Source organism: Eleutherodactylus coqui, chromosome 1 (genome assembly GCF_035609145.1).
Source record: "Eleutherodactylus coqui strain aEleCoq1 chromosome 1, aEleCoq1.hap1, whole genome shotgun sequence".
NCBI lineage: Eukaryota > Metazoa > Chordata > Amphibia > Anura > Eleutherodactylidae > Eleutherodactylus > Eleutherodactylus coqui.
The window spans coordinates 221,278,433-221,299,655 of record NC_089837.1 but is presented as its reverse complement, the minus strand read 5'-3'; the positions used below and the strand labels follow the sequence as shown (position 1 = coordinate 221,299,655).

Below are 21,223 nucleotides of genomic sequence, written 5' to 3'. Positions count from 1 at the left end.
TCCTGTCCTACCAGGAGGAGGCAATCTCTCATTGGTGCTGTCGTGGAGACGACTGGGGGAAAATTACAGTAATTATACTTGGCATGAATAGAATAGTTCTGATTACTTGTTGGCCAATCTCCTCTTGCTTTTCCCCCTCTCTCTTTTCCACATTTCTCGTGGATTCATGACCCTGGGAAAAAGATACATTATCACCTCCACCCAAATTCAAGGCTTTAAAACTCACCCCATAACAAACAGGGTTTAACCTACGACAAAAATTCTCCAAAGCCTTCAGATATTATGAAAGCATACATACGGACATTTGTTTACAAGAAAACAACTTCTCCAATAATTCCTCTCCCCTTTCTTACTAACCTTTTATTCAGCAATGGTCTCAACCAAAACGAGTCACTATCTGCCTAGTAGATCATTCCCATTCACTTTAACATCTATTGCAGATACTGAAGGCTGCTACCTACTGCTCACAGGCACAATTCAAGACATACAGATGACTACAGGATCATGCTACACTCCTAATACCAGACAAACTTAGTATGTAAACTCCTTCAATCAAATCGAAACAAACATGGAATGGTACTCATTATGTGACAATTGAAACGGTGTCCTAAATCCAAATTTCAACAGAAACGGGATCTCCTTACCATCCTGACTGCCACAACCCCAACATTCAGTGTCATGTGCCTTTAGAATGCTATACTTTCCCAATACCATCTGGGTGACTACAGGCGCAAATTAAAACCCATTTACCAAGTACTTTACGCATTTTTCAGCACCTCCCGCAATGTACTCAAGAAAAGACCACATCTTAACGCCAGCATCCTTTTTACCACAAAATGCATTCTAAAATCCTTTTTTTGTTTCCTGGGCAGATCATTTCCATTTCATGCAACTCTTTAAAGTCTAAATCACCTAACCTGTCACTTCCTTGAATGACTCACCTTTAGCCATCTCTGAGATAACCTCCTTTAACCCCTTCAGTGGCAGGTTTATTATTACCATGTCATGCCTCACAGGGCAGATTTTCTAAATAAGAATCAACAATGCAATTTAATCTTCACATGTATCTATTAAGGATGCAACAATAGCATTGCAACTTGTTTTGTAATGAAAGAATACATAACAATTTTGGAAAAATCCCAAATTTTGGAGGAAGACTTTCCGGGCGTGCAACTAAAGGGGTTAAATCCCAAATAGACTAATACTTTGAAATAAACGGCTCTTTGCCCTCTTCTCTTTCACTATGGCAAGCACATAAAGTAGTGCTTCAAGGATTCCTTATTTAATTGGCAGCATGGCAAAAAAAAGAACGGCTGGCACAATTAGAACTCAAACATAAGGTCTTACAACTGCAAACAACTACCAGCCATCCTTCAGCAACTATACAAGTACTTTCCCTAGCGAGAACACAAGACATATGCCTCAGGGACACCATCAAAATGCACGATCAGATGGGTCTTATCAACATTAATATACATTAAATAAGCACTACACCACTAGCCCCATAAACTTCACTCAATCTTCTGACAAACCCCTTTTCAAAATTACATACCAGAGGGGGTATAATTACAGCAAACCTCTTAACCATAGTTTCAGATTTTAAACAGTTTAACTCAACTCTGTCAAACTCAATCCTCCCAATCCTCTTCAGAGCAAAGGACTTCATACCTTAAGGAATTAACATTTGCTACACTAAACAAGACATTTTTTGAACTCCTTGCCTCCAAAAGAACCCTGGATGAGGTAACTAGTGCTATTAAATCTCTCAGAACCAATAAACGCCCTGGTTCTGACAGCTGCTCTGTACTATATTAGAAAATAAAATTTTATCTTCGACCCATAGCACTCAATTAGCCAACTGCTTCAATAATATGCGAGACGGTCAGCCAGTAGGTCAAACTTACTCTGGCTTGGAGATCATCAAGATCCCCAACAAAAGAGAAGATCCTCTTAAACAAAATTATCATCCAAGCTCTCTAATCAAGGTAGATCTGACGCTCTTAAAATTCTAGCGTCCCTACTTGATTCTTACAGAGAAAATGGGTAAGTTTTGTTCTAAGTTGCCAGGTACCTCATAACATTTGTAAAATTACCCGGCTCATGCCAATTCTATAGTATCCCTGCCTTGTTGCCATCTTTAGAAATACATTTATTATACATTATATATGTCTATGGCTTTGATGCCTTAAATTGGCCATATTTGTTCTGTGCTGAAACATTGGAAGTTTCCAAACAAAATTCTAACATGACTACAAATACTATATGCTTTCCCTAAAGCATTGGATACAAGGGCTTTTGCTTAGGCCTCCTTCCCACGAGCGTGACGGGCTCCGCAGCGTAATATTCCGCTGTGAAGCCCGTCACGGCGCCCCCCAGAGCCCCTATACTTACCTGCGGGAGATAGCGTGAAATCGCTTCCCCGCCCACCGCCGCGCGTCACCGCCCGTCACCGCCCACCGCCCTCGCGTCACCAGCCGTGTCACGTGCACGGCCGGCCGTGTCACGTGACGCGGCCGGACCGCGTCATTTGGCGTCATATGACGCTCGGCGGTGGGCGGGAAAGCGTTTTTTCACGCTATCTCCCGCTGGTTACAGCGGGAGATAGCGTGAATGGACGGCTTCCATTGACTGCAATGGAAGCCGTCAGTGCGTACAGCCCGTCCTCACCCGCAGAAAATAGAGCATGCTGCGGGTGAGGACGGGAGAAATCGCGGTGCGTAATTCCGCGGTGGAATTACGCATCGTGAGCATTGTGCTATTAGGTTCAATAGAACCTAATAGCTGCGGGCAACGCAGCGGATTTTCGCCGCGAATTACGCGGCGGAAATCCGTTCGTGGGAAGGAGGCCTTAGACTGCATTCCGATTCTTTGATTCTCAGTGAGAGAAACAAAGTAATCTTGTAGATATGATTTTAATGGCTGACAGAAACCTATTCTTTGAGGCACACGGCAAGGATGTCCCTTATCACCTCTCCTGTTTATACTAGTCATGGAACCTCTAGCCACTACAGGAATTGAGATTGCCTCAGTCCAGTACAAACTCTGCATGTTTGCAGATTAAATCCTAATGTTCGTATTCTCTCACTATATTTCTATCCCCAATTTACTGGAGGAGTTATCCAGATTTGGATATTTAATCGGGTTTAAAAAGCAACACCACAAAATCTAGATTCTTTACCCCAATTTTACTCCCATGATTATAATCAGTATTACAACTCCAAGCCAAAATTTTCCATTTTAAGAGTCTGACTCACTAATTTTTATTTATCTTTATAGACCCTCTCAATCCAATTTCCAGGGTACATTCTAAAAAAAATTTCAGATGTCTATCCACTTTGTTTAGCAGAATTCTATCCCACAGATCTCTCGCTCCACACTGTACCAAAACCAATTAAAAGGAGGTCCCTATGTTCCAAACAGCTCAATTTGTCCTTCTGCATTTACAAACCAACACTCCACTTATAGTTAGAGGCCCTCAAGGTCTATCCCAACAGCAACTCAATTATATGGACCTTACCCTTCAGAGAAACCATACTATACCCTGCTCAGACTTTAGACACCTACAACTCAAACACTTCATAACATTTCGTGAAAACCACCAACTCCCCATTAAACTTTAACCCCTTTCAAAACCTCCTGTCTTAAACACCCTCATGCCAGAGGGCTCATTTCTCAAGTACTAAGCTAGACTAGTCCACTCTCACCCAACTAAATCATATTTCCCACTGGGAAACATTGAATACATTATAGGCCTCTCACAGACTAAGCCAGAAGGCTGCTGCACACTGATGAGGGGCAAGCACCCCGAAACAGTCAGTCTGTGCATGGATTACTGGCTTGGTTTCCCATTATCAATCTTTAAGACTTGTTTTTAAGTCACTTTGATTTGAAGGAATGCTGCCATCCAATAGATGGCACTGTATAGGTACTTTTACATCTTTCTTATTTGCAGATATTGAAAGACACGGATTACTTACCGGTAGTCCCATTTCCAGGAGTCATCACGACGGCCCCATTACATATGGAGGTTGCCCTCTGACCCAGGTAGGGGCAGGAAGAGTTTAAAAGCACCTCCCTTTCCACCCGTGCTTCAGTGACTTATAAATTATTACGGTGGACAATGTTTACTAAACCAAATTTTACCTTTATTCGGTCATATTTACATTTGAAGAACATAAATTATTCTAAAAGGGAGGGAACTATGGGCCGTCGTGATGACTCCTGGAAATGGGACTACCGGTAAGTAATCCGTGTCTTTCCAGAGCGTCATCCCGACGGCCCCATTACATATGGAGTATACCAGATTATACGTGGCTCTAGGGTGGGACCACTGCCTGAAGGGCTTTCCGTCCGTAACTCAGGTCTTTGTCCGACTGGACGTTAACCCTGTAATGTCGGGTAAATGTATGTATACTAGACCAGGTCGCCGCTTTGCAAATCTGCTCGGCAGACGCCTGGCCTTTTTCTGCCCAAGAGGAGGAGAGAGAGCGAGTGGAGTGGGCTCTAATTTTCCCCGGAGGATCGAGACCCCTGGCTTTATATGCCTCTTGGATGGCGGTCTTGATCCACCTCGCGATGGTGCTCTTAGATGCCGTCTTTCCTTTTGCCGGCCCCTGAAATTGGATAAAGAGGTGGTTATTTTTACGGAAAGAACGGGTGGCCTCTAGGTACGCTAGAACAGCTCTCCTAACGTCTAGGTTATGGAATTCTCTCTCTTTCTCGTTACGGGGATTTTGACAGAAGGAGGGCAGAGTGATCGTCTGCTCCCTATGAAATTTTGACACTACCTTCGGAAGGAAGGCTGGGTCTAGTTTGAAGGTAATCCTGTCGTCTTGTATTACCATGTATGGTTCAATACAATGTAATGCTTGCAATTCCCCTATTCTCCGAGCCAAAGTTATGGCAACTAAAAGGGTAACTTTTAGCGTGAGTAGCCTCAAGGAGAGTTGTGAGAGGGGTTCGAAGGGGGGTTGGCAAAAGCTAGTTAAGACTATATTTAGGTCCCAGGTAGGAAAAGTTTCTCTAACAAAGGGTCGAAGCCGTTCTGCCCCTTTGAGAAACCTACGCACCCAGCGGTGTTCTGCCAAGGGAAAATCTAGGTAGGACCCTAGTGCTGCTGTATGAACTTTAAGGGTTCTAGGACTTAGGCCTTTTTCTAGGCCTGCCTGCAAAAATTCCAGGATTACGGGAATGTCAATCCCTGGGATTTTCCCTGGCTCTATTTTACAGAACTCTGAATTTCTTCCATATCCTATCGTAGATAGCTGTCGTGATAGGTTTACGGCTTTTTGTCAGGGTAGTAATTACATTATGGGAGAGTCCCTTCCCACGCAGTATCAGGCTTTCAGCATCCATGCTGCTAGCTTCAATTTCTCGACCCCTGGGTATGTTAGTGGGCCCTGGAGGAGAAGATCTTCCACGGCTGGTAGTAGGAATGGACCCCGGATCGCCAAGGCTTTTAGCAGGGGATACCAGGGCCTTTTGTCCCACATAGGGGCAACTAGTATGACTGACGCCCGGCTGGTTTGGATTTTCCTGAGGGTGCGGGGGATCAGTGGGAAGGGAGGAAAGGCGTAGGCTAGGTCCATGTCCCAGCTTTGGGACAGGGCATCTACCCCGCATGGATTGTCTCTGGGGTTCAGCGAGTAAAAGTCCTGGCACTTTGAATTTTTCTTCGTGGCGAACAGGTCTATCTGCGGTTCTCCCCACTGGCAGATTAGTTGGTCGAAGACTCGCTGGTTCAGTCCCCATTCTCCTGGATGAATGCTCTGTCTGCTCAGGAAGTCGGCAGCGACGTTTGTGGACCCTTTTAAGTGGATCGCTGAGAGGGACAGCACGTTGGATTCCGCCCAGCGGAGTATCTTTGTTGCCAGTTGTTGCAGGTGTGGGTGTCGCGTTCCCCCCTGGTGACGAACAAATGACAGAGCTGTCATATTATCGGTTAGAATTTTGACATGCCTTCCTTTTATAAGGAGTTCTGCTGCCTGAAGGGCCTCCCAGATTGCCATTAGTGCTCTGAAATTGGATGAACGTTTAGCTACTTGGGGGTCCCAGATTCCCTGTAGATTTAGGTCGGCTACTTGAGCTCCCCATCCCGTTTTGCTGGCATCTGTTGTGATGGGTACAGTAGATTCTTGTGACCAAGAGGTACCTTTGCTTAGGTTCCTCTGTGAGGTCCACCAGCGTAGGGACTCTGACTCGGACGGACAGGCTCACCTTCTTATCCAGGGATGTCTGCCGTTTGTCCCAGTTGGCAAGGATAAATCCTTGTAGTTGCCGGGTATGGGCTTGTGCCCATGGGACTATCTGAATGCAAGCTGTCAGAATGCCCAGCACCTTCATTGTTTCTCTAATGGAAACAGTCGTAGCCTGACAGAGGGAGTTTACTCTTTGGGTGAGGTCTTCCTTCCTAGATGATGGAAGCCGGGATTCCTGGATGTGGGAGTCTAGTAATACTCCCAGGTACACCTTTTGTGTACCAGGGTTCAAGTCGGACTTCTGTTTGTTAACTATCCACCCTAAACTGTTTAGGGTGGACAAGACCATGGATAGGTCTATACGCATGGTCTTCTCCGTCCTTGACACCAACAAAAAGTCATCCAGATACGGAAATATGAGGATCTGGTTCCGCCTGAAGTAGGCTACCATCTCTATTACGATTTTCGTGAACACCCGAGGGGCGGTGGAGATTCCGAATGGAAGGGCCGTGAATTGGTAATGTTGGATTTTGTCTCCCTCCCGCAGAGCAAATCTCAGGTACTTGTGATGGGCTGCCGTTATTGGGACATGGTAATATGCATCTTTAAGATCTATGGTGCACATTACGCTATCTCGATCTATTAGTGAGACGATGGATCTTACTGTTTCCATCTTGAATTTTTTGTACGGGATAAATTTATTTAGGGCTTTAAGATTAAATATAGTCCTAATGGAACCGTTTGGTTTCTTTATTAGAAATAGGGGGGAATAGAATCCCTCACCCCTTTCGTAATCAGGGACTTGTGTAATGACCCCTAGGTCCTTGAGTTCCTGAACACCTTTTATGAGGTTCCCTTGTTCCTGTAGGGACCCAGGGAAGGTTATGAGGAATCTCCTAGGGGGTAGCGAGTGGAACTCAATTTGGTACCCCGCTTCAATTATTCGGAGTACCCAGGGGTTAGATGTTACCCCTTGCCACTGGCTTAGATAGCCCGCTAATCTACCCCCTGTTTGTTCAGGGGAGGGTTGGACTTCCTTACCCCGACCTCCCTTGGGGTACGACCATCTTCCAGTCTTCCCTTTAACTTCGGGAGGTGTCTGGCGCGTGCTCTTCGGGAAGGATGGTTTCCTGAAAGGTTGTCTGTCGGGCAGGGTTTTACTCTTGTCGCCGACTTTTTCCAGGATTTTGTCCAGGACGGGCCCAAACATATATTCCCCTTGGAAGGGGATGGCGCAGAGCTTATTTTTTGATGTAATGTCTGCGGCCCAAGTCTTCAGCCATAATGCCCTTCTCGCTGAGTTGCTGAGGACTCCGGTTTTTGCCCCGTATCTTACCGTCTCCGCTGATGCGTCAGCCAGGAAGGCGGTAGCCATTTTTAAGAGGGGGAGACAGCTGGCCAACTCCTCTCTGGGGGCCCGATCCTTTATGGAGGCTTCTAGCCTGTTTAGCCAGAGCGCCATGGATCTAGCCACTGAGGTTGAGGCTATGTTAGCCTCGATAGTGAAGGATGTTGCCTCCCAGGCTTTCTTCATTAATCCGTCGATTTTTTTATCCATCGGATCGGATAGCTGGGAGGTGTCCTCGAAGGGCAAGAGGGTCTTCTTGGCCACTCTTGCGATTTGGATGTCCACCTTAGGGGTTTCCCTGTACAGGCGGACGTCCTCGGTAGCGAATGCGAGCGGGTTTCGGATTTCTCTTGGAACCGTTATCCTTTTTTCCGGTTCCTGCCATTCGTCCGTAATCACTTGCTGCAGTGGTTGACCAGGAACATGATCTTCCTCCTGGATCGGAGGCCGCCAAACATCTCATCCTGGGTTGTTCTTGGCGGGTTATCTTCCTCAATTTGCATTGTTTCCCTCACCGCCTTGATGAGGTGCGCAATGTCGCTTGATGAGAAGTAATATTTCTCCTCGTCTTCTATGGGAACTGGTGGGTCCTCTAATTCCCCTTCGGATAGGAGCTCCAGTGATTCACCGGAGATCGAACTCGCCGACTGTCTGTCTAGGTCTTTTAGGGACCCGTGACGGACCTGGCTGGGCCTGGGGAAGGGACGCCATGGAAGCCTGCAGCTCTTCCCTTATCATGCAGCGGATATCGGATTTGAATGCTGCTTTCTCCTCTGCGAGAATTTTCCCCGTGCATCTGTGAAGGCAGAGCAATTCACTGTTATAGCAGTGCAAGCGTTGGATTCAGGAGCATTACTTGTAGTAATACACTCACTCCTCGCATAGGGGTTTTTTATAGCTCTCCTCGAGCCTTTTGTTGCAGAGGACGGATTTTTTTGATTTTTTTTCCTCGGGTCCGTTTTCTTTGGACCCTCCTTATCCATCTACCCATGAAAGTGGGGGAGAGGGGAGACAAGAAGGGGAACATATATGCATCCACTGTACAAGTGACCATTTGCGCATTCTTTTTTGGCGTATAGCCTACTTACAGTTGGTAGGGTGTCAATCTCTCCCTCACATGCTGAGCTGTCGCGGGTAGACATACTCATACACTTGCTGGCAGTCAGCAGGATCCTCCTTGGAAGTTTAGCCTGCTTTTAAGGGGAGGATTTTCAAATTTGGCACCATTTCCGGGTTCTTGCCGGTAGCCACGCCCCCTACGTTGTCCGCGTGACGTCACCATGCCGGATGACGTCACCGCTATGCGCCCGAGGTCCAGGGAGGCCGCCGCTGCCGTTCCCCTGCCAGGAGGAACTATCCCATCGCTGCAGCCCGAACATGCGATCCGCGCGAGGGAGACCAGCGCTACTGAGGCGACTTACGGCTCCGTCGGCGGCGCAGGTCAGGGATGCAGGGACTCTTGAGTGTGCGGCCCCGACCTCTACCCCTCCAGGGGGGCCGCACAGCATGCGGTAAGTATTCCTTGCGGTAAGTCTCTTGCCCTCTGCAGCTTTTTCTTTCTTCTCCTGCAGCTCTGGAGCTGCTCCTCTGTCCCACCGTAGGGACAGGAAGACACTGAAGCACGGGTGGAAGGGGAGGTGCTTTTAAACTCTTCCTATCCCTACCTGGGTCAGAGGGCAACCTCCATATGTAATGGGGCCGTCGGGATAACGCTCTGGAAAACACTTACCAATGACAATTGATTCCCAAATTCAAGACCAAGCAATAAAAGAGCCACAATATACTCATGCTAGAAACCTCTGTCAAGGCTACTCCATTGGTATATAGCCCCAATCCAAATAGTCCACGCTGTACCCATTGAATTGCTGCTGTGGCTGTCAACCCCCTGGCGATATGATACACATTTGGTGGTCCTGCCTCCAAGTCAAACTACTCTAGATAAAAGTATGCTCGTTAGTTTCTTCGTTATTAATTGCAATATCTAAAAAGTTCCATGGGAAGCCCTATTAAATTTTTTTTTTAAGTAAATATCTCCTTAGAATCACATTCTTTTGTTAATCACCCAGTCTTGGAAGGCTTCTTAGAGGTAAAAAGGCAATTAAACTGGTACTTATGAACAAAAATGGACTTTAATGATTCTTGAGCACAAGGCGGTGCCGAGGGTCTAGACACCATGGGTAAACTATTTCCTTAAAAAGAAAAAAATTATCCCTATACATTGCCACACTAGAAACGATCCTGGCTTGGCTAGTGAAGAGGCCTGTGATGTGGGTTGGGAGGGGTAACATCTCTTAGGGAGAGCACCAAGGTGGTAAGACTTGCTAGCTAGCCAAGCCCGGATGGCCAGCCTTATAAGTTCTCACTCACCTTCTAGGTGCTCTCCCTAAGGAGAGAGGTTACCCCTCCCGATCCACGTCACAGGCTTCTCACTAGCCAAGCCAAAATCCGACTACACACTGACGGGCAAAAACCCCAAAACAGCTGTGTATGGATTCTGGCTTGGTTTTTATTTCCCAATCATTGCTCTACAGACCGGTATAAAGGGTGAAGCATTGATTTGAAGGAATACTGCCATCCAATAGGTGGCACTGCAAAGGTATTGTTCCATCTTTGCGGCATCTTTCACATGGCTGTTGGGAGTCTTTCGTGCGACCGTTGGCACCATAGAAACACATGAACGTGTGCCGATGCATATACACCGAGGCTCCAATGCTATTGCCTCCCCAGCTCACCTCCTATCAGGCTGTTTGCAATGAAGTGGGTGGGACAGGGTGAAGCCAAGCACCAGCCCTGCATCCAGCAATGGGAGGGGGTTTAGCTCTGCCCCCTCCCATTGCAAACAGCTGTATGGGAGGAGAGTTTAGCAGTCACGCTCTCTTCTTCAGGTGCTGTCATTGGCGCTCATATGAGCCCATGCTGCAGCCAATGTATTCCGGCCAGAAAGATAGTTCCAGGACTATCTTTTCAGCTTAGCCTGAAAGCATCCAGAGCTATATTGGTTGGCTGCTTTTACGCTGCAGGAATTCAGCCATGTGATTTAATGCATTGAAACCAATACATCAGACCGTAGCATACAGCAGCGGTCGTGAAAATGGCAGCTGATATACACTTATTTGAAAGAGCCCTTATTTGCATGTTACCCAGAGAAACATGGTTGGCTTATAAGTCTCCTAACACCTTCTTGGTGCTCTAAGGAGAGGTGTTATACTTGGAACATGTAGTTATTGAAGCCGAGTCCATCGAACTCCAAATACAAATATGAACACCAAATACAACGTGCAGCATTATAGATGCCATATAAAAACGTGCGAATATTAAGAGTTCATTTGGACAAATAGTTCGCTCAAACAAGAAATCATTCAGTTCACATTTGCTGTGCAAGTATTGAATTATCGGTATTTCAACCAATTGGTGAACAAGCTAACGTTTATTCAAGGGGTTCTGCCATTGGATAAAAAAAAAATAAAAATTATAATATATATTACACACGCACACGCCACCCCAGGTAGTCTTCTTACTAGTTCTCTTGGCTCCTGCAGTCCCCCGGGTCACCTCACAGCCAGATCCTCTTCTTCCTGTGACGTTTACATACATTCTCGGCAGTCTTCTTCCAGCAGGTAAGAGTACCCAGTCACTAGTGACGTAGTGTTCACTGTCCATCAGGGAATGCCGAATCTTATGACTGCTATTACCGTGGCTGCACATGTGAGCTGTCTCGCAGCATTAGTATAGCAACACTCGCAGCGAGACAGCATGCGTGGCAGTCTCGGCAACAGCCTGGCATTTCCTGCTAGGCAATGGGCACTAAGTCACTAGTGATATAGCGTACACTGACATGAATGACTGCTGAAAATGCATGCTACACAACAGGAGGAGGATCTGGGCAGCTTGTGGGGAGATGACCTGGGGGACTGCAGGAGCCAAGAGAAGATCGGCGGGGAGAAGATGCGATAAGACGGGAGAAATAGGCAAGTACAAAATTTTTTTTCTCTAATGATAGAACCCCTTTAAGCCTGCATAAAGTGAACAAATGACAAACGATAAATCATCTGCCTTTCGATTGGTGGCTGTGCTAATACTGAACGATTCTTGTTTATATTTGCTCGTTTTAACAACTGTTCCGTGTAAAAGGGCCGTAACCCTTTTATACATAGTAAATGAGGTGAATAAAGCAAGCCACACAATTATTCAAGTTCAAAGCTTTATTCAGATGTTCATTTCTTGCACTTGAAGTATTCTTCAATAACATCCTTGGCCTGGGATTCCTTGCCATAGTCCTAAAAAGAAAATAGCAAATTATACCAATTCTGAAGCCAGCACACCATCAAGTGTAGAAGAACACGTTTAAAGCAAATCTTAGATGTAGCCATTTATCAGGGACCTTAAGTGCCACATGAAGACCCCAAGGCTCGTACAATGGCCTTATTCTTGCCATCATACTTGAACAAGCTCTGCAAAACACATTTAGTCTGGCAGTAGCTCAATGACGGCACACAATACAACCCCATTTATAAAAGAGAAAGCATCAAGTGTGCGATTATCTACAAATACCCACTTGTCCGACATTCATTCTATAGTTTATCAAGTCTTACCCAACTACCAGTTAAAGTATATAGCCATCAGCTTACCTTGACAACCACACAGCTGCAGCCAACCACCTTGCGGGGCTTGCCTTCTCTGTCGATTTTACAGAGACCCACCCATTCGCCAAGCTTCTTGCTGTCATCAACCTGTAAGACAGACCATCTCTTAGTAACATTCGTGAAAATGAAGTCAAGTGTTCAATTAATGACTGCTGCAGGTCAGAAGAAGTTGGGTAACGTATGGCTTTTATCCTCATAGCACTCAGTAGAGGGAGCCAAGTTGTCATCATGTACAGCATGTCAGAGAAATGGGCTTGGATATCAATTTAATAAGATGCATTTAGAAAACATCTAATTATGTGGGAAAACAGAAAATACAGTTACAACTTTTTGGACTTCCTTTATAGTATTTATGGAGCTAACCTTGATGAGGTTGATCTGATGCTCAGCACACAGAGCCTCCACCAGTTTCACATACATTGGCTCGTCACAGTTGGATGCCAGGACGCACAGATGGGCTTGGCGTCTGTAATACAAGAAGTCACATTAGAACCAGTACAGTAAGTTTCTCATTCTTTATATAGTTAAGACTTTTGCAACAGGCTTGTCAGTTACATTTTCTCACTCATACAGAGTGAAGGGGTATCCGACTTAATAGAAATCATCATTCAAGCGCTGCAGCATTTTCATGTAGGCAACACAGTCAATTGTCTTCCTGCAAGAACTAAAAGAGTAAACCACAACCCTAAGGCCAGGGTCACATGACCAGGTTGGATTCCAAATGTGAGAGTTGTATGACCGTGTACTCAAACAGGTGGTCATGTGCAGATTTGTTTCGTTTGCATTTCCCGCACTGTGGTTTAGGGATGGCGTGGGTAACCACACTTTCATTGCGTATGGGCTGCGGTTATATCTGTGACCACAGAACTGTATGGTCGCTGATTCAGTGGTAAGATACAACACTCAGCGTTTTATTTTCAGAGAGCAGATTACGCAATTCCGACCCGCTAGTGTGAGCGGAATTGTGTAAGCGAATGTCGTGATTGAACCATTACAGTAGATCATACAATCGCAGAATCCACAATTCAAACCCTGTTGAGAGACTTGCTTAAGACTACATTCACATGAGCCCAAAACTCGTGCAAGTTTTGTGCATTGTGAGAAGTGCACATATAAAATCCATTCTTTTCAATGGAGTCCTACATATGAGTACATTTTTTCTCACAACTACGCTGCAAGATTAAAAAAAAAAATTGCATCTCCTATTTTTTCACATTCCTCAGAACGCAATACACATAGTTTTTAATGAGTCGAACCCATTGCATGGCACTCACATGCCATGTTTCCCACTGAAGAAAGAAACCACTTGCGATTTTGACACTGCGGCGTATAAGCAGCTTCTATACACCACCTATAAGAGACAGCCTTCAGCTATTGGAAGCAAGCCAACACAGCCGAGAGGGTGCAGTGCTTGGGCGAGTGCTGCAGCCTAGTCATTCTAGCCATCAGCAGGGGCCTCGGCAGGAGCTGCACTGATCCAATACTTTCTCACATGTCCACATTTTCTGAAAGTGCAGAGCAATGCATTTCACGTTCATATGATCACAATGTGATAAACTGAGTGTGGGCATGCAGTCAGTTTATTCCATCATGATCATATGTAACACTTGAGCACTTTATTGCCCCACTCCTAAACTAGCAGCTGTTCCCATCCCACCACTCTCCTGATGAAGCAAGACAACCACATATCAAGGCAAGAAAGTGAGGACCCTTTGGGATAGGGAACACTCATTCATTTTCTATTGCTTTACTCATTTTCTAACACGGGATCAGCAGTCGGTATGAAAGCTAGCACTTCAGTATTGCCATTGTTGGGATCATTTAACATGTGTCACTCTCAGAACTGTCACTACTCTCTACATTTGGTCTACACAAGGTTACCTTGTGCTCGACTACCGGTAATGTGGTCCTCTGGCTCCCTCTAGTGGTTTATCTGTACATTTTTATCCCGTTTTAGTATTTGTCTAAATAAAACAGTGTCACAAGTTTATTTTGCATCTGATGGATTTTACTAGAATTTTTTTTTATTTTTGAAGCCAGATCTTTATTTAAAGAGGTATTCCATCTTAAGGGCATACCATAAGTGTCTAACATGGAAGACCTATGTAAAAGGTGGACTTACTTGTCAAGAGCCTTGGCAGCTTCCCGAATACCACGGGCCAGGCCATCATGGATAAGTGCGGTCTTGAGCACTTCTTGAAGAGCGGTGTTTATATCCATTACACCTCCAGCAGAAATGCTGCAGGAGAAAGTGAGAAATCCTGTTAAGAAGGGTTTTCGGAGCAGTCATGTCATTTTATTGGCGGCAGTGGGGGTACAAAGAAAAAAAAACAAAAAACTAACATGCACCTTCTGCACCGCTACCCCGTCACCGTCACCGTTCTGGTCTTCTGTTTAATTTGGCGGCAGCAGGCGGCATGTGGTTTGTTCACCCATGTGACCGCTGCAACCAATGTAATTCCCTAAGGTGACATCCCGTAAGCCTGCCAGGGGCTTCTATAGCACAACCCCACGCTACTGGTTAGCAGGACATCCCTGGGTCTGCTGGCCCAGTGATGTCAGATGCCACAGCACCAGAGCAGTGGTCCACCACTATGAGCATCTCCGGCTACCCCTTTAATACAAGGTGATCATTCAGATGCTCCATAGCCAAACAGTACCACTGAGGTGGGCTCTGTGCCACAGCCAGTGGGTTAGACCAGCCAATTCGTGTTGCAATGTAAGAAACAAGCCTATCCCTCCCCATCCAGTCAGACACCACTTGCCTCCTAGCGGCCGGTCACATGCCATCTAAGCGCATTCATTGTGGTCAAACCCCGATTGCAATCATTTGCTGCGTGCCACCAGGAAGAGACACTCGCAGCAAGTATGCAATGACGTTACATACTTGCTGAGCGCCGCTAATTGTAATAACCATCTTGGCATGTATAATACACGGCAAGATAGAACACACTGCTATTTTTTGCGAGCACATTTCACAGAATTCATGGCTGCCTACAGCAGATCGATGCAGGGTATGCCATGCGTGCAAAACATGGTCACAGTAGGTTTGTGAGACCGTCCTTAGGCCACTCTGACCCAGCTTTTTAATTGCTGTAAGACACCTCCATTGATTTCAATGGGGCTTGGCAGACTAGCGATAAAGAGCACTATAACAGAGCAGACGGCATTTCTCAGTACCCATTATAATGGAATGCTTTAAGACCGCTGCCAAAATGCACTGTTCAAAGACCCGTATGAGAGCAGCCTGTTCCCCGTGCAGACGATCTGTGGTATTCTGCACCAGTTCAATCCAATGGAGCATCTGCACATCCGCTCACACATGGATGGCATTCTGCGTGGACGGCTTCCTTTAAAGTCAATGGAAGCTGCCCGACCCTCCCACAATTTACATCGTTCAAAGGTTGGGGATTCCGAGTCCTTGCTATGCGAAGACACGGCAGGCAGAATCCGGCTTTACTGCAAACAGCTGCTCTGGGTTCACACAGGGCCGACTCCCAGCGCAATGTCCAGAGCAGACATTCTGTTGCAGATCAGTCGCGGAATACCCACCTCTAAGCCCGTATCACCCGGAGCAGGTATTGAAGCGGGTTTCATCGCAAATTCCTGTGTGGAATTTACCCCCTCATTGAGAGGACACGAACACGGATCGCGAAACTGAGACGGTGATACAATTGGTAGGTCACATATTTAACCCTTTCCAATCCACTGTCTGACCTCTGAAGACATTATGATTTAAGGCTGTAAAGCTCCGATGTTAGAAGACATCCGTCAGGGTTCTCTTACTGTATATTGCCAGCCTCTCTGCTGTTGGAGCCTATCCAACTTGTCACCTCATGCAGTACTCGCTTTAGCCAGCAGATAGCGCTGTTGTATAACGGCAGAAAAAGAGTAAGCCCCCTAGGAAAACCAGGATACAAATTGGATTGGAAAGTGTTAAATTCTACGTGGGTTATTTCCGTGGCTGAGATTTTTAAAATCTCATCCATTTTGCTGCTACGGTAAATGCCACTGAAGTTTCTGAGCGGAGGGTGTGCCCCGTGTGGACCCAATGTCCACAGGCGGATTTCATTTGCGGGACTCACAAATCAAGCCACCCATAGGGATACATTAGTGTCCGCAAAAGAATTTATAGCATGCGGATAGCAATTTTTTTTCCCGGCGTGCAGATTGCACAAGTCAATGGAAGCTGCCCAGTCCGCAGGTCAGTGCGGACATGCCACGGATCCTGCGGGAAAGCTGGGGATTCAAACATATACATATATGCATGGCACGTGTCGGCTGGACACATCCGTTGTGCTGAAGAGCTGGCCGCGACAGAGGAGACCTGCGCTGGATCTGGAGAGGTAAGAAACCTGTCCATGCCCATGGGCACGCTGCGGGATCCAGCTGATAGGGTCCACTCGTAAGCATGGACATGAGGCCCTGACTTTACTGCTTTATACACATTTACACATGCACACAACCCCTTTAACTCCATATTGCTGTAAGCAAGCCTCACAGCGCTGACCACACACTCCAATGCCAGTGATAGAACAATGAATGCCACCATCAGGACTGGCATCAACAAGGAACTGCGGACTTGGTGCCAAGCTGACATGTAGTCAGCAGACTGGCAGCCCGAACCCCCAGTACAAGCCCCGGGCTCCAGGAGCTGCTGGAGGAGGGGTTTGTCTTACATTGCGTTCTCAATAAAGTTTGGGAGTACAAAACTAGAAGCCAAGCGCCCTGCACAGCGCAGCCGGCACACTCACCCTTCCTCGGCCATCCTCGATGTCTAATGGATGTTGGGCGTTAATCCGCTGTAATACAGACACAAGCGAGAAGCGTTAGCTCCAAACATGACGCCGCCGCTGTTCCCGGGCTCAGGGAGGGCGGGATGCCACAGATGGACAACAGATTGTAAGCGGCACGGAGCTGAACGGCCCCGCCATCACTTACCCAGCGTGCTCCACTGCATAAGGAAAGAGAGAGCCATGCGTCTACGTCCCCTATTTATAGCCAGCCGCGCGCAGCTCCGCCCCCTTGCGTGAGGGCAAAGGCAAGTGATACGTCCAGAACAAGTCCGCCATGTTTATTATGGGCAAGTGATACGAGCAGAACAAGTCCCCCATGTTTACTATGGGCAAGAGGTCTACATTACACTGGCGTCTGCTATACTACCTGTTTCAGTATTAGCACAATGCAAGAGTACAGCTGTAGGTGCTGCTTTTTAACATCAAGTCCCCACCAGCTCCTGTAGAGTAGTCTAGAATGAGGAAACATGGCATATGCCTTAAAGATATAAGGACTACTTGCCACAAGTGTTTAATAAATGCCATAGCAGTGCACAGGGCCTCCTGGAATATACATACAGATGTTAGCGACACCCTCCTCCCTCCTTAATGACACATATTGTAGGTTTCATCAGCCAAGTTCTGGAATGTAAACTCCGTCAGCAGCTGAACAGTAACGATAATTTGTTTCTTTAGTTTCTATAAGCATGAAAACCAAATGATCGGCCTGTGCCATCTATGGACGACTGCTGTGAATAGAGGCGGACTGCCGCAGCGATCCCCAGCATGCTCCACCTCTGCTACAGATCTTATTTGCGCATAAACTAGGTTGGGAGATGGCAAGAAATAGGCTGATACGTACGTACCAGGGAACAGTACTGTCATTTTTGCGACCGCAGTGCCAGTTCACACGCTCATATGTTACTCCCTTCCCGTGGAATAGAATGGCAATTAAACGCCAAAATAGAGCCAGCTGAGTTGTATGCAGGGTAACTCCCTCCCCTCCTTTTTTAAGATGCCATAGATTTCTATAGCAGCTTTCTGCCTCAGGCTTTATTCACACGAGCGTATATCGGCCGCCGTTTTCACAGCCGGCTGATAAACACAACCCTCTGATGCATTGGATTCCAATGCATCAGATCACATAACCGTATTCCCACGGCATAAAAGTGCCCAGCCGGCCAATATAGCGCTGGGCGCTTTTAGACCGGACAGAAAAGATAGTCCTGGAACTATCTTCCAGCCGGAATACATCGGCCGCTGTATAGACTCCTATGGGAGCCAATGACAGCGGCCGGAGAATGAGAGGGAGTTTAGCAGCGTGGCTTCCCTCCTCCTCCTCTCCACCCTTTGCTGGCTGTTTGCAATAGAACAGGATCAAGGGGGAGCTAGTTGCTAAGCCCCCACCCATTGCTGGCTGCTGACAAGGGGAGGGGGCTTAGCACACTTGCTTCCACCCTGTTCCGCCTACTCCTCTTGCCAAATGTCGGCGAGGGGGAGGGAAGGTGAGACAGCTTAGCAGAGCTAAACTGTCTTCTCCATCCATCGGCATTGCAGCCTCGGCGTATATGCGCCGGGCCCGAGCCGTCTGAATGGGCACACAAATTCCAGATTTGTGTGCCCCTTCACGTGTTTTTACGTTGCCGAGTGGGCGAACATAAAAGCACCAGAGCCCGTCTGAAAGAGCCCAAAGGGCTCACACCCACTGGCGTTTTTTTTTCTCCCGTGCTGCGAGAGTGAGTGAAAACACTCGCCTTACAGTGCAAGAAAAACGCTGTGATATCGCCAGTGTCTTCAATGGGGCCAGTGGCAGCAGCGCATAGCCCAGTGAAGACATAGGAGAATATAGCGGACTTCTGCCACAGCTGTCACAGGGCAGACCCCGGGGATGAAGGAATCCTCTGCTACAGCTGTGGCAGAAGTCCAGCATGCTATCCCAAAGCCCTTGAAATATAAGCCCTTCCCTGAAAATCATCCCTAGCAGGTTAAAAAAAAACAAGTGGAAAAGGGTCCACTGCACACAAGTAGCCTCTGAGAGCCTTTTTATAGGCCAAGGGGGAAACCACTTTTAGGGCATCAGGTGATAAGACCGTTCATCTAATCACACCACAGCTCTAATCATCTGCATATCTGCCTGAGGCTTTATACCCACGAGCGCAAATCGTCCGCTGTTTCACGGCCAGCCGATATACGCTACGTTGGGAGATGAAAATCTGGTGAACAGGCGCACAAATCACACATTTGTGCGTCCGTTCAGATGGCCTGGTAAGCCCGGCCATCGCCCATTTCCCCTCCCTTCCCAATCACAGGCTCACCTCACTTCCTCCCCGCTCGTTCTGTGCAATGGGAGGGGGCGGGATGAGGGCGGAGCTATGTGCCTGTCCGCTCCCCTACTCCTCCCATTGATGGCTATGACCAAGGGCTGGGGAGAGGGTGGGTGCTTAGCTCCACCCATGTCCCACCCCTTGTCCATAGCCATCAATGGGAGGGGGCAGACCGGCGCTTGACTCCACCCCCTCCCATTGCATAGAATGAGCACGGAGGAACGAGAGGTGAGCCTGCACGGGGGAGGAGAACAGAGGGAGGGAGCTTTGCAGCCAAGCTGCTAAACTCCTTCCCACCTACAGCCACTGCCATGAGCTCCCATAGGAGCCCATGCAGCGGCCGATGTATTACGGCCCTAAAGATAGTTTCAGGACTATTTTTTGAGCCGACGTAAAAATGCCCGGCGATATATTGGCTTGTCCGGGCATTTTTCCGTCTCAGAAATATGCCCATGTGATCTGATGCATTAGAATCAGGGCCCCCACCCCTGTCTCACCACCACCAGACCCTCCCTTGGTGAAAAACATCATCCAGCAGCAGCTGTAAGATACTGTTCATTATTCAGACACCTCCCATAGTGCAGGGAGCAGGAGGTGGGGAAGCAGTAAGGCCATGTACAGAGTGCACAGCGTCTGGCACTAGTGTGAACGAGGGCTCAAGCACACAGGTGTGTGTCACCCACATATTACGCGGTGCTAAAAGCCTATTGATTTCTATTGGGCCACTCAAATGCTTTTTTTCCATGCATGTGGGAAAAAAATGCAGCATGTCCTATTTTGGCGCTTAATACACATCAGTATAGGCTATGGGGATTTAACATGCGCATTTGCTGTGTTGTGTGCGTAATATGCAGGACACATATGCCCATTTGAGTACGCCCTAAGGCCGTCTGCAGACGGCCAGGTCGAATCCTGCTGCGAGAATTCTCACAGCGGGATGCGGTGCCGTGCCCCTGCAGAGGCCTGCAGCTCACCTGCTCCCGGTGTCTTCATTCTCGGCTATGCGCCGGGGCATGCGCAGAGAGGAGCTGGCCCGTCACTACTGACATTTTTGCGCGGGCCGCTGCGAGACCCGCACAGAAATAGAGCATGCCGCGATTTGTTTTCCACGTGTGTTGTCACGCGGACAAATCACAAACGTCTGCCTAGGATTGTGTTATCTAATGCAATTCTATGAAGGGCACGGGCGGAAATTTTGCGGGAAATCCCGCCCCTGTGCAGGGGGCCTAATGAAGGGGATTTAAGAGCTACTGCCTAAAAAGAGTTGGGAGAGGGGTAGCAAGCCTCCCAAGACAACCCCCAAAGTTCTGTCAGATGCAGGACATTTGAGAGGCATGGCTCCACTCCTGCAATGCAACTAGAGAGCCCAATAAAGAAAATTGCCCTGCTCCAACATCCTGACCCTCAGCGTTGGGGGCATAAAAAGGCAATACCACAACACAATGAATGTAGCCAAACAGAAGTAGTCTTCCCTAGAAACATGTGGCTCCAAGTTTCTTTGTACATGAGCCCTGTAGGTTTTCAATTGTGGTACTAGTTGCAACATGGTTATTACTTTTTCCTGTCTGCTTTTAAGAGACCAGTTTACTTGTATAATGAAGGGTTATACAACACTACTTTGGGTTTCAAGTCCTCCCTAGCTCTGCTTCATGTATGGGAGTGGAAACATGGTTTATATTCAGATCAGTTAACCTGCAAGGTCAGGCATCTGTGTGCATATAAGGAAACAGCAGAACTAAACACTCTTCCTTGAACAAGTGGTCGGCATGCCATTGCGGTTTGGTGCACTGAACGTTCATTTGGCACCTTATGCTTTTTGCATAGCCCATTGCAGTCTGTTGACTTCCAGGCTACATTTATAGCAAAGACACACTACTACAACATAACACACCAGGCCACTCAAGGCAAAGAGTAAGGGTGCATTCAGACGACCGTA

At 47.3% G+C, this 21,223-nt stretch overlaps 1 protein-coding gene and 2 non-coding genes across 3 annotated transcripts; all 3 read right to left on the bottom strand.

Annotated features, from left to right (window-relative positions):
- Nucleotides 1-11,729: 11,729 nt before the first annotated feature.
- Nucleotides 11,730-17,213, bottom strand: RPS12 (ribosomal protein S12). Its single transcript, XM_066605610.1, has 6 exons — nucleotides 17,130-17,213; nucleotides 16,943-16,990; nucleotides 14,311-14,427; nucleotides 12,552-12,654; nucleotides 12,174-12,275; nucleotides 11,730-11,822 (listed from the first exon to the last, which is right to left on the bottom strand). The coding sequence occupies exons 2-6, from the start codon at nucleotides 16,954-16,956 to the stop codon at nucleotides 11,760-11,762; spliced, it is 399 nt and encodes a 132-aa protein (XP_066461707.1). The 5' UTR covers nucleotides 16,957-16,990; nucleotides 17,130-17,213; the 3' UTR covers nucleotides 11,730-11,759.
- LOC136594745 (small nucleolar RNA SNORD100) lies at nucleotides 12,340-12,425 on the bottom strand. Its single transcript, XR_010788608.1, has one exon. It is a non-coding gene; the product is annotated as a small nucleolar RNA SNORD100 (small nucleolar RNA).
- Nucleotides 12,731-12,802, bottom strand: LOC136594261 (small nucleolar RNA SNORD101). Its single transcript, XR_010788548.1, has one exon. It is a non-coding gene; the product is annotated as a small nucleolar RNA SNORD101 (small nucleolar RNA).
- Nucleotides 17,214-21,223: the final 4,010 nt, after the last annotated feature.